Source organism: Rhinoderma darwinii, chromosome 4 (assembly GCF_050947455.1).
Source record: "Rhinoderma darwinii isolate aRhiDar2 chromosome 4, aRhiDar2.hap1, whole genome shotgun sequence".
Lineage (NCBI taxonomy): Eukaryota > Metazoa > Chordata > Amphibia > Anura > Rhinodermatidae > Rhinoderma > Rhinoderma darwinii.
This window is the reverse complement of record NC_134690.1, coordinates 390937116-390951783: the sequence shown is the minus strand read 5'-3', so window position 1 is coordinate 390951783 and position 14668 is coordinate 390937116. Positions and strand designations below refer to the sequence as shown.

The 14668-nt window shown below is 38.1% G+C and overlaps 1 protein-coding gene across 1 annotated transcript in view; it reads left to right on the top strand.

The window, feature by feature from the left end:
* Window positions 1-14668, top strand: part of USH2A (usherin) — a 593484-nt gene that overhangs the window by 517224 nt on the left and 61592 nt on the right. Inside the window, exon 60 of the mRNA XM_075863335.1 lies at window positions 11380-11734. Coding sequence (XP_075719450.1) covers window positions 11380-11734 — 355 coding nt within the window. The remainder of the gene's footprint in view (window positions 1-11379; window positions 11735-14668) is intronic.

Genomic DNA, 14668 nt, shown 5'->3' with positions numbered 1-14668 from the left:
TCAGTTGCACCGTGGGAGGTCTAGGTGTTCTGGCCGTTATAATATGCCCACATTACAGTCATGTGAAAGCAACTTTAAATAGACACTAACTTTTCAAACAACTTATGCTGATCTAGTATACCTGATATAGATCAACTTTGTAATTTACTTACTGTTAAAATTTAGTTGTTTTATCCATGCAAATTATGTGTGAAGTCACTGCCACTAGGTGCTCCTGTTATCTGCCGTCCACATCCTGTTGTCAAGCATTGGCAGTCCCTGGTTACAGAAGGCTGCAGAAGGTGGGGATCTGTCACTTCACTACCTGCTATACAAGCCTATGGAGAGGGGAGGTGGAGCAGGAGGAGGAAGTGGAGAAAGTCACACAGACATGCTGCATACAAGACTATTGATTGGGGAGAGGGGAGCAGGAGGAGTGAGAGGGAGAGAGAGAGTATGACTCAGCAACACACACTGCATGTAAGTCTATGGAGGGGAGGGGTGAGCAGGGGGAGGAAGTAGGAGCAGAGAAAAACACACAGATGTGCTGGTAAGATTTCTATGTCACCCCAGTGCTGGATTCTCAGCTACTCTGCTCATTACTGCTGTATAATCTCCTCCATGCTACTGCAGCTCCTATATGTACGTACGGATATGTGTGATAGAGATAGGAGAGCCTATGGAGCGGAAAACTGCTAAATAATGCCCCATACAGGTCATATAATGGCCTGAAATAGTGTAATTCCTCATGTACACACATATAAAAAGTCCCTTGAAAAGTTGTATGTGGTGTAAGCTCTATTAACACCATAGAGCCAGAAAAATCTTCCGAAATACACGTCGTACATATAGCCCCTACATATGCAACTGCATACTATACAGTTGCGTATGTCCCCCATTGACTCCCGTTGCAAAAGAAAAAATTATAGGATCCCCCTGTATTGATTTTTTTCCATACAATAAAATAAAAGATATACCAACGTATAGCAGTCAGATGGAAATATTCGGTGTATACAGTGGGAGAAATTCCCAGCGTTTACGGCAAAGCGTGTTGTGATCATAGCCTTACCTGTGTAGTCTAGTATTACTAATAATAATCAGAACAAGCCTTCCACAGCAGCAGAATAATTTACAAATCTCAAATACACAGCAAGGAGCCGCCGGCGTCTGAGAAAATACTGTAAATTGAATTTGACAGAGTTTGATGTCATTTGATTATTCCAGTCACAGGCAAACAATGATATAAAGAGTAATATGAAAGGGAATGCGTTACCGCCAAACACGCTGCCAAGCAATAAACTTTCTAGCAATGTGACACAATCACCTCCCAATCATAATTGTCGCCTGTTTGATACCTCTGAGTACAGCAGAAGGGCACTGACTGACACAGATACATTTTGTTTTTTATTTCGAGTGAAATGAGAATGGCGCACTGGGGCTTCAGATACAATCGTTATATTCACCTACATGAGTATGAATCACTGGACGCTATTTCTCCTGAAGTTTAAATGTACTTAGACAACAACAATCTTATATCTGTCGCCGGTAGCCGCATCCGGATATGATTCCTACGAGAGGAAAATCCATACATTCGGTGTGTCCAGTGGCGCAGATGTAGGGGTGCACAGGTAGCATATATACAGTTAGGGGGGAATTTACTAAGACTGGAGTTTCATACGTTAGTCTTAATCTGAAGGAAGTTGGAGTAAGATACGCCTAATGTATTACAAGGCGCATGCCTCTTATTAAATTAGGCGCATTTCTGGACGTCTGTACAGCAGAAAATTAAATCTACGCCAGCTACTAGCTGGCATAGATCTGCGCTATAATCTACACCTGTTTTTCGCGTAAATTATAGAAAAATGATAAGGGTTTGGTGGCTCCACCCCTTTTTTCTAAACCATGCCCACTTTATTGAAAAGTGGCGGAGGCAGTGTAAAAATAGAAAAATTGCAAAACTTTTGCCCAAAAGGCAAATTTTTGATGGCAGAAAATTGGTATTGTGGGCTTCATAATTTATAAAAAAAATTCTCGCAATCATTTCTTTTTCAAGCTGGTCTTCACATGCCACACATCCCAGGATTTATTGAGATAGGAGGAAAGGTAAGGAGTAAATTTCTATTGACAAAGGCGCGTCCAATTATATCTGGTTTAAAGCAGATATAGCATTCTACAGTAAGAACATCATGGTGGAGGTTGTGTGAGGAGATTCTCAGGTCACAAGCAACCATGAACTCTGTAAAGTACCACAAAATTCATAAAGGGGTTCTCTGCTTTGGACAATCCCTACTTATTAGAAGGATCCTTTGACAATAATCTGATCACAAAGTGTCCTCCTGCTGGTACCCCCAGCGATCAGCTGTAATCTGTAGGTAAACTGTCAGTAAGTGTTCAATTTACCAGCAGCGCCACCACAGGGGAAATTAAGCATTACACAGTCCATTCATATCAATGTGTTGTCTGTGTAATACAGGACAGGGCAGGTCCTCCAGAGCGTGAGACGTTTTTTATAACTGCTCTCCACCCTGCCCAAGAGATGTTGTCCCTAAACAGAGGACCCCCCTCTATTAAATTTAGAATTCCCTAAAAGGGTATATACAATTGGGTTTTGTAAACGAGACAACTCCTTTTAAAGGGGTATCCCAGTTGTAGCAGTTATCACCTAACCAGTGCATAGGTGATCATTTGTTATGTCAGTGGCCATGTGAACCCCCATCAATTTCTAGAACAGGGGTCCCATTTTCCCAATTTCCCCCAGCCACAAGACCACTGGCAGGAGAAGTTGAATGGAGAGGTGGTCGAGAATGTGCCCTGCCGCTCCATTCAAAGCCTATGGCACTGACAGAGACAGAATGTAGCGGCTCGACTGCCTCTCCGTTAAACTCCTTCTGGCAGCGGTCTTGTGATTGGGGGGAATGGGGGACATGGGACACCCGTTCTGGCGATTGGTGAGGGTCCCAGTGATTTGACCCTCACTGATCTAGCCGTTATCACCTATCTAGTGGATAGGTCATAATCTGTTGACCCCAGAATACTCCTTTAAGAAACCCCATTGTGAGTTTAAGCACAATTAAAAACGTGGCAAGACAATGATCCGAAACATAACAGCAAGCCTATGTGTAGAACTACTAGGACTGACCATAGTGGTGAGCGACCTGAGCAGTCTCCAGTATCATTTGTCACTACTGAAGGGGGCGCCACTCTCCTTGATGGCATGAGCAACCGGGTGCGTTCCCAGCGCATACGCCAAGTGGGCACTGCAAACGCAGCGTGAATTCAGCCTTATAAAGGTGGTACAGCCAATACGTTTTCATTTTGTGATATCACTGTTATGTATTTACATATTGTTTAAAGATCAGAAATGTTTCAGTGTGACATATGCAAGGGGGCAAATACTTCTTTTTTTTATAGAAGTGTATTGTACTGGTAGGAAAATAATATAGTTTATTCACAGGGGCAGGGAATAATGGGAATGAATGTTATGTGTGCTGAGTAATATCCTGGGGCTACATACATTATAAATAAATCTATAGCACTATGTCATATTGCTGAGTAGCATCTATAACAGGACACAGATTGATACATAGGATCTGGAGAGCAGCTAATGACGAGGATTATGTGTAAGATAAATGAGATGATAACAGATATTTGTCATCATATTTACCAGCGCAGTAGATTAGATGACGTTCAGCACCGACTATCTCCGTATATAAAAAATGCCTCATAACCAGGTCAGATTTATCACCTCGTAACTAGCAATGGGAAAAAATGCATGTTAAAAAATAATAATTTGATATGCGTTAATTTTTTAAATGAGAGATCCTAAAAAAAGTTTTGAATCCATGAGGTGCAGAAAAAAATATTTTTTTTTTAAATGAGAAGAATGGCTTCAAAGTAAACGTCCATCCGAAAACATTTTTTTTTATCTAAATAGGTTCAAATTAATATTTTTTAATATATTTTATTCAATATATAATAGTCAGAGCTTAATTTTTCTGAAACAGAGCTCCGAATCTGCATAGACAAACCAGTTAAATGATTAAACTTTGTCTGCCTGCAATCACCACTAGAGGGAGCTTACTGCATACTGTTTATACATTGATCTAAATAATAACACAGTATGCAGTAAGCTCCCCCTAGTGGTGGCTGCAGGCAGACAGAATATCACAATTTAAATCTGTCTACGTAGGGGATTTGGAGCTCTGCATCAGAAAAAAAGGAGCTCTGACAGCTATAAAGATTAATTAAGAAATTAGGGGCTTGTCCACACACAACGGAACTTCTGCAGCAATTCCGCTGAAAGTCAAAGGCTTTCCGCTGCGGCAAAAATGCACAACATTTCCTGCGTTTTTTTCGGCAGAAAATGGTACGTAAATTGCTGCGTTTTTCCCAATGTTAGGAGATGGAGACATCTCTGAAAAACGCAGCAATTCTGGACACTTTCCGTAGCAGGAATTGACAAGCTGCGGTCCGTAAAATACACACCGCAGATAAATTTTGGCTCGGAAATGTTACGCAGCGTGTGGATGAGATTTGTTAAATGTCATCCACTATGCTGTTACTGTATTCTACTGCGTTTTTTTTCCCGGCCGAAATTCCGGACGGAAAAAGTGTGTCAATTCCTGAGTGTGTGGAAGAGCCCTAATCAGCACAGAATAAAGGACATGGTGTTAAAAGTAGGAGATTCAGTAAAAGTAAGTTATTATAAAATATAAATAGTACTAATAAAATGATAATAAATAATAAAAAAACAAATAATAGTATTATTATTATTATTATTATTATTATTATTATTATTAATATACTAATATAATAATGATAATATTATGCACACAGATCCAGCAGTTTCTACATGGATTTCATCTTAAGATCTTGTCATTTATAGCTCGCATAGTCTAATCTGGGTTAAAAAGTACATTAAAATGTCAATTCTTCTATATGAATTGTGAATGACATTTGACAGCTTATACTCTTCCATCAAATTAAAAATTCATACTTGTCTCCCACACTTATTACTAATGTACAATTTAATCTGACAACCCACATCGTACCTTAAGATATATAAGTATCCCGAATATTACTATGTATTATATTACATACACTCCAATAATCCCTGACCTAGTAAAATATTATATACAAGTTTAAGAATATATTTAAAAATGTTACCTTTAACCACTTATTTTTGTTGGGGTTTTTGTTTTATTTGCACACTAACACATTTGCTCTCTTCAATATAAGAAACTAAAAGATAGATGGATGGATGGATAGATAGATTTTTTTAATTTTTTTTAAAAGGGTTGACCAGGATTGGAAAGAAATATCTGAAGTTTCGCTTCATTAGCTTGAATGAGGATGAGCTGTAATACCAGACGCAGCCCATGAATGGATGTGGCGCTGTATCTGGGGAAAAAAAAGAAGATCCTTTTTTCCAATCTTTGATAAGCCCTTCAGGTCCACTTCTAGACCCACTTTCCATTTCTCCTTCATAGGCCAGTTGGGTAGGAATAATTTTCTGTTAACAAATGTACTTATTTAATATTTCATCAGTCAAATTTTTAAGTAGACTGTGATTCCTACACTTTCTTTTAGTAATAATCGAATTCCTGCTATACATGGGGAAAAAACAACCAGGTGACACAATTTAGCCCATTGTCTACCCCTTTCCCACGACTTTGCTTAGAGTCGAGGTACTCCACTGGTACGATGTCCTGTTTATAAATCACATTTTCATATAGCCAGTTAGGGAATTCTGGGTTAATAAAAGGGGGTCCCCTGTTTAGGATCCTCACCTCTTGAGTGGACAGCGGTTACAAAGAGCGTCTCTTGCTCTGGAGGGCCTGTCCTGTCCTGCCTTACACAGACAACACAATGATATAAATGGACACTGTAATGCTTAGTTTCCCCTGTGGTGGCGCTGTAGGGAAAGTGAACACTTACTGCCAGGTTTTCCCACAGTTTACAGCTGATCGCTGGTCGGTCTAGCAGGGGGGGGGGGGGCATTTTATGATCAAATTATTGCCAAGGCAGGTATTGTCCAAAGCAGAGATCTCCTTTAAATAAAGTAGTTGGTACTTTTAGTGGAACTGTAACTGTCTGGCTTTAGGACGCCAAAAAGGAAAATTTTTTCAAAACTAACTACAGTTATCCAGTATTACCCCCTGGAAGGCAAATATAACAAGATCAAGGTAATAGAACAAAGACTGCTTCACTCCCCTGGCATAACGCCGCCCTAGGCCAGGGAATACATGGCTATGCACAGTCCTTGGTCCTATTGTTTTATTCTTTTACTGATACTTCTATTCTTAGCTGCAAAAGTAAATTTCTACATTTTTAGTGTTTGCTTCATAGATAGAACGAGGCAGTTTTAGCTCATTGGTCTTTTTCCGTATAAGCGGCGGTGCACAGAGAACAGGATAAAGTCATTGGCTTTCACAAATTGTTATTTTTTTTCTCTCCGTTTACTTTCCCAGATCGTATCTGTAAATGTATCTCCTTTCTATTCAGCGTATAAGTCAATTGTGCCATTGTCATACAGAAATGAGCCATTGTTCTGTACGATTGTAGAAAGGGACATTTCAAAGTGTGTTTAACGTACGGAGCAGAGTTAGAGATTTATGACATAAGACATTTTTTATCTTTTATATTCTGAGAAGGGAAAGTTCAAGTATTTTAACTTTCGCTAAATATAAAAATGCATGGACTAGATCAAGCCCAGCTATGAAGCTATTGAGATAGTTATTCCGTTTTGCCGCATTCACACTGTATTCTTGCTACTTATATAGAATGGCTGAGTTTGATGGTACAGCATGGCCGACTTTGTCATTTGCCACAACTTATCATGATATCACTATGTGTTATTAGTGTTTATGCATAGGACCAGAGGTACAGTAAACATAAACTGGCCCTAGACATGAGATCTATGTTGTCCAATTCAGCCATTATCTATGAGCACAGCCCAATTGTTCCCAATGTCTTCATTCGGCAAAACAGGGACCAGAAATGTTGGATTTCCACCCATCTGAAAGATTCTGATCTCCATTCTCTTATTATAATCTGGATGTTTGCATCAAATTCGCTGAAAGTGCTGCACGGCCTGGCACCTCCAAAGTCCGTGCCAAATGGATGCCACTAGAAATAGGGCCATTTTCATAAAGTTGGGCAGCACTAGAGGTGTCTGGAAGCTGCTTATCTACCTCTCTCCACACAAATAACTTGTCAACTCTTGAGATTGTCTTTTGAGAAGTATGCAGCAGAGGGCATGAGGAGCATTAGTTGCCCACCCTCCTTCCTTTTGTCTATGTTGGCGTTCTACGTGGGGACCAGGTAAGCTTGGTCCATGTCTGTGAAAGGTAAGTGGTTAGCCAATGTGAGGACCTAGAAATGCAAAGTATAGAAGGCGTGATGTAACAGTTGAGCAATGGCATCTGCTCCATCCTCGTGGCTTCCTGCCTGACAGTATGTGGCTCCACTGTTACCCAAGGAGGCACTTAGCTACTACTGGCCATGGACCTCGGTGGGACTCTCCGGCAGGTCGAGGTCCCCTAGCCTCGGTAGAAGGTCATGCATTAACATTTTTTTGTTATTCCTGCAAGCGGTTGAATAAAGAGCTTGATAGAGAGAGCAAGTGGTTCTTCAGCTCTCCATGAATTCCAGAAGTCCCCCCTTTTGGTTAAACTGAACAGTCATGTAAAAAGTGCAGATAACTGACAGCGAAACGATCTACTGCTTTGGTCAGTTGCACAACATTTGTAGGTGAAGCGAACCGTTTTATAGAATAGTCTTAATTTATGCTCCCATAGAGTCTCATCACAAAAATAATTAAATGGAGCAGGAGAAAACTTTCTAAACTAATTGAAATGTCTTTTTATACTCTCAGATGGGGCCCTGATCTGGGATTGGGAGTCTCATTTAACCTGACCATCTGGCAGAGCGGCAAATTCAGACGTCTTCTTAAAATTCAACCATCAAAACCATTTTCCAATTATTGTTTAATAAGTTTAATTTAGAAGTAAAAATAAGACCACATCTTGTCCAACAAAGGTGCACACGAGAGATTAGTTAAATCCACCGTACATTAACATGGTCCAAAAATCTATGGCATTCATGTTCTCTGAGACCACTACAGTCCAGCTCAAACCCCTCTAAATAAAAATTTAAGTAGTCAACAAGGATTTGTCATGGGAGTCTTCTCCTGCTCCCACATCCAATACCTGAGAAAATACTCTACTACTACCACTACTCTACTCTCCAGGTATATATTGGGTGTCATACAATATTCTCTAGTGGTGAATATTGTGACCCACCAGTTGATCTCAGAACAGGGTGCCAGTAGAACCTCTACTGAAAAAGTTGATCCCATACTGAAAAAGTTTGGCCACTTCTGGACCAAAGTTTCAATGTTGCCAACAACCAAAGGTAGACATTTCAGCTCCAGGGATTATCCCCATTAGAAACAAGCTTACGTCCAAGACTAGATTGCAACTGAAGATACTCCCTACCGCATTGTCACTCTACCACACCAGGGTAGCTGGATATAGTGAATGCTTTGTGTAATGATAGGATTGATGCTAGCTAAACTGAGGTGTGGACTCCCTGGTCTTTACTCTTGACACCCTCTTGGGGTTTTCGATGGCTAAAATAAATGGATGTAGTCAGATGGAAACCAAGATCGGAAATACAAGTGCAGAATTTGGTGGAAGGAACCAGACAAAAATGAAGTCTGAGAACACAGCCAGAGGTTGAACCCAGGCAAACTGAAGCAACAACCAAGGAACAAGACAATCCAGAGACTACAGACGTCAGAAATTAGGAAACTGGATAATGGGCAAAGTAGTCTTAGCTAGAGGCTAGAGTAAATGACCAAAGACACTCAGGCAACAATAACCTGTTCAGCCAGATTTAAATAGAGGCCCCGATGAACTCATTCAAGCTGGAAGAGTTTGAAGTGTCAATGGTAGTCACTCTGTAGGGAGAGGCAGTATTGGCAGTGGCCGGAAGAAGCGTCACAAAACCTCCTGAACCTAGAAGTCCTCACAGAATGAGGATAGACTCTTCTCTACTCCTATCTGAGACAGCCTCTGCTATGTCTATTTGTGATCTGTGGACCAGGATGCAAACACAAGACAGATAAAACGTAGTAATAACAAGAAGTTCTGCACTGCCTAAGAAAGCATGTGCCTCAATGCAAGATATAATGAATAATTCATAGTTGATGTATCTAGAGGTTATTGCTTCTCCACAAACAGATTCCTCCTTTTTGCCATTGTAGTTGAGAAGTGTACAGAAGGGGGGGAGACAAATAAATCTAAAAAATATATAAAAATATTTTTATAGCCATGCTGGAATATCTGCTTGGTGTAATACTCATATAATGCCTACAGTTCGCTTTTCATATCTGTGTTCAGTGTTATTCCCCGCTCCTCTCTTCACATCATTTTATTCCTAATCAAACTACAGTAGCTTGAAGGAGCGGTGGCGGTCCTGAAAATCTCTCCCAGTTCTTGTGTATTTGCCACAAGACTTGACCTATTTAAATCAGGACAAAAAAGTGCTTTGTGTCAAGCAGGATGGAAAAAATGTTTCATTATATTCATACACCCTTGCATTTGTCTCCCCCATTATATTAGGCTGTTACGTTAAATGAAAGCTTTTCCCAGCCTTGTCTGCGGCTCTGATTATAAACCGCGGCGCAATACACAGCAGTAAAGGACCGGCGTTTAATCACGAATACAGATAAAATAACCTCTTACTAGGAAAATGTTTTCTTTGTTCACATGCCTGCAAGCCAGTGATGCTATTATCATGCAGTTAAGATCATGCATCTACATCCTCCGTGATAATCTGGCATGCATGTCAAAATTCTGGATTGTTAGATTGAATGCGATTGCATCCAGGACCCTCTGCACTGCCAGATGAGAGAACAGTAGCTTCATCAGTGGGTATTGCGGAGGCATAATGACACGTGGTGGTGGGACAATTCTAGAAACGCACTCACTATATTTCAATGTACTGTAGTTCCTGTACATTGTCATCAGCCGTTAGGTTGTGGGTTTAGTTACAGCTCGTGCATCAAGTCAAGAATCTTTAAAGTGGTTGTGTGGTTTTAAAGGAAATGTACACATTTGCAACCAATGCATCTAAAACAGAAAAATAAACAACTTTGCAAATGGACTTGATTTTAAAAAATCTATAGTTTTGTGTATGCTGCTCCATTGAAGACCTATGTGTCTCCGTGGTTACAGACTACAGCCAAACGATTTGTAGTCTGATCCTGCAGTTATGTGTAGTTCTATTGTCTGTAGATAAGCAAGAAGAGGGAGTGGAGTATCATGACTGCAAGATCAGACTATACACAGGGTTTGTTTGTAGTCTGTTACCATGGAGACATAATGGACTGCAGAGAAGCTGGATAAACTTCTTGCTTATCTTGTGCCACAGTTAGTTATATCTGAGGTACTGTACCAACGTCACAAGTAAAAAGAATCTCCACTAGACACCATCAATGTATGATGTTTGAGATGTTTCTGAGACCATATATTGCGCAGTATGTGATATTCCGCCAGCTCTCCCTTTTGATGTTGTCCGTGAATTAAAGGGGTTTAGAAAACCCATTTTTTTTTTAAACGTTTTAGGGATTTCTCAGTTAATAGAGGGGGAATCATCTTTTTAGGATCCTCATCTCTTGGCCAAAGTGGAGAATGGTTACAAAGAGTATCTGTCCTTTTGGAATACCTGTCCTGTCCTGTCCTGTCCTGCATTACACAGACAACACATTGATTTGAATGGGCACTGTATAATACTTGGTTTCCCCTGTGGTGGCACTGCAGGTAAATTAAATACTTACTTCCCCAAAGATTATACATAGATTTCCCCACAGATCGCTCAGGGTGCCAGCAAGGGACTACTTTGTGATCTGCTTATTGTTAAGGGCATACTTCCCAAAATTTAAATCTCCAAAATCTGAACATTTAATCTCCATCCACATTTCACTTGGGAACACCCCCAAATTACTTTTCTGATAATTTACATAAACCCTATCCCTTTGCAGTGCGGTTTGTAGGATTGTCACACCAAAATCTGGACTGTCGGCAAGTATGCAATGGACCCTTCTAACAAGTAGGGGTTGTTCAAATTGGAAAACCCCTTTAACGTAAATTTGCAAGATTACTGTGATGGTGATGCAACCTTATTGTTTCCCTAGAGAAGGCATTTAAAAAAAAAATATTAATGTAATTTTTTTCCTATTTCAGGTTGACCTTTTAGGGGCTTCAGAACCAATCACTTCTTTCCGTTATAGCTATAATGGTCATCCCGTAAATAATGAATACATACCTCCCGAGTTCTCATTTTCTTTAATTCTGGAAAAGTTTTGCTCCTGAAATTCATTTATTTCCTTTGCAGGTTTCTTTCTGGCGGCCATGGAAACGTGACGGCAGTCCCCTTGCCTGGTGGCAGTTTAGAATACATCGATACTTCAGAAGACTTGCAACCTTATACACATTATGAATACTCCATCACAGCACAGAACAGCGAGGGCTTTCTGCAAAGTTCATGGTCAATAGTCCGCACAGTGGAGGCTGCTCCGGAAGATTTAGATCCACCTACTGCAGAAGTAACAAGTGCATATTCTGTGCTTCTTAACTGGACGGCTCCCTCAAGACCTCATGGAATAATAAGACAATATCTTATAATGTATCAGGAGAGCACAAGTGACCTGACACCAGCCACATTCTCCGGGTCAGCATTAACAGTGCCGGTGAGTTATGCCATTAATGTATGTGGCTGTGGGTTTGGTGCCAACATATCACCAAAAGTGGCAGTGATGCCATTGGAGATTTGATAAAGTGGCCCCTAATCTATCTATCCAGTGTCAGACTGTGATATATAGTACCCACCAGAGGAATTGCTTTTGAGAGCCCACCTTACATCCATACAACAACAATGCATGTTCGGTTTAGGTTTTCAATTATGATTGACATTGACAGCTCTCAATGTTCCCTAAGCGCCATTTTCCTTCTACGCTGCTGTTATGGAATATATAAGCAGTGCAGAAGAAATGCAGCAGAAAGAGAATGGGGACCTGCTAGAAATAAAATAATGGTGCTCTGCACTGCAAGAATGTTAGGGTCATACAATGCATTCATTAAAGTGTTATGCAATATGCAAATAACCGCATCAAACATCAAGTGCAAATATACTATACACACATGTAATGCAGCTATTAATTGTACTTATAAATAATGCTTCTACTTACTGTACATATAAATAATGCAGCTATATAGTGTACATATAAATAATGCCACCATGTACTGTACATATAAATAATGCCACCATGTACTGTACATATAAATAATGCTGCTATACACTGTACATATAAATAATGCTGCTATATACTGTACATATAAATAATGCAGCTATATACTGTACATATTAATAATGCCACCATGCGTATAAATAATGCTTCTACTTACTGTACATATAAATAATGCTGCTATATACTGTACATATAAATAATGCCACCATGTACTGTACATATAAATAATGCCACCATGTACTGTACATATAAATAATGCCGCTATATACTGTACATATAAATAATGCTGCTATACACTGTACATATAAATAATGCTGCTATATACTGTACATATAAATAATGCAGCTATATACTGTACATATTAATAATGCCACCATGCGTATAAATAATGCTTCTACTTACTGTACATATAAATAATGCTGCTATATACTGTACATATAAATAATGCCACCATGTACTGTACATATAAATAATGCCACCATGTACTGTACATATAAATAATGCCGCTATATACTGTACATATAAATAATGCTGCTATACACTGTACATATAAATAATGCTGCTATATACTGTACATATAAATAATGCAGCTATATACTGTACATATTAATAATGCCACCATGCGTATAAATAATGCTTCTACTTACTGTACATATAAATAATGCTGCTATATACTGTACATATAAATAATGCCACCTTGAGTATAAATAATGCTTCTATGTACTATACATATAAATAATGCATCTATATACTGTACATATAAATAATGCATCTATATACTGTACATATAAATAATGCCACCATGCGTATAAATAATGCTTCTATGTACTATACATATAAATAATGCATCTATATACTGTACATATAAATAATGCCACCATGCGTATAAATAATGCTTCTATGTACTGTACATATAAATAATGCAGCTATATACTGTACATATAAATAATGCCACCTTGAGTATAAATAATGCTTCTATGTACTGTACATATAAATAATGCATCTATATACTGTAGATATAAATAATGCATCTATATACTGTACATATAAATAATGCATCTATATACTGTACATATAAATAATGCATCTATATACTGTAGATATAAATAATGCCACCATGCGTATAAATAATGCTTCTATGTACTGTACATATAAATAATGCATCTATATACTGTACATATAAATAATGCCACCATGCGTATAAATAATGCTTCTATGTACTGTACATATAAATAATGCAGCTATATACTGTACATATAAATAATGCCACCATGCGTATAAATAATGCTTCTATGTACTGTACATATAAATAATGCATCTATATACTGTACATATAAATAATGCCACCATGCGTATAAATAATGCTTCTATGTACTATACATATAAATAATGCAGCTATATACTGTACATATAAATAATGCCACCATGCGTATAAATAATGCTTCTATGTACTGTACATATAAATAATGCAGCTATAAATTGAACATATAAGTAATGCCACCATGTACTGTACATATAAGTAATTCAGCTTTATATGGTACATATAAATAATGCCACCATATAGTGTACAAATAAATAATGTCAACATATACTGTACATATAAATAATGCATCTATATACTGTACATATAAATAATGCCACCATGCGTATAAATAATGCTTCTATGTACTGTACATATAAATAATGCATCTATATACTGTACATATAAATAATGCATCTATATACTGTACATATAAATAATGCCACCATGCGTATAAATAATGCTTCTATGTACTGTACATATAAATAATGCAGCTATATACTGTACATATATATAATGCCACCATGCGTATAAATAATGCTTCTATGTACTGTACATATAAATAATGCAGCTATATACTGTACATATATATAATGCCACCATGCGTATAAATAATGCTTCTATGTACTGTACATATAAATAATGCAGCTATATACTGTACATATAAATAATGCCACCATGCGTATAAATAATGCTTCTATGTACTGTACATATAAATAATGCAGCTATATACTGTACATATAAATAATGCCACCATGCGTATAAATAATGCAGCTATATACTGTACATATAAATAATGCAGCTATATACTGTACATATATATAATGCCACCATGCGTATAAATAATGCTTCTATGTACTGTACATATAAATAATGCAGCTATAAATTGAACATATAAGTAATGCCACCATGTACTGTACATATAAGTAATTCAGCTTTATATGGTACATATAAATAATGTCAACATATACTGTACATATAAATAATGCAGCAATATACTGTACATATAAATAATGCATCTATATACTGTACATATAAATAATGCCACCATGTACTGTACATATAAATAATGCAGC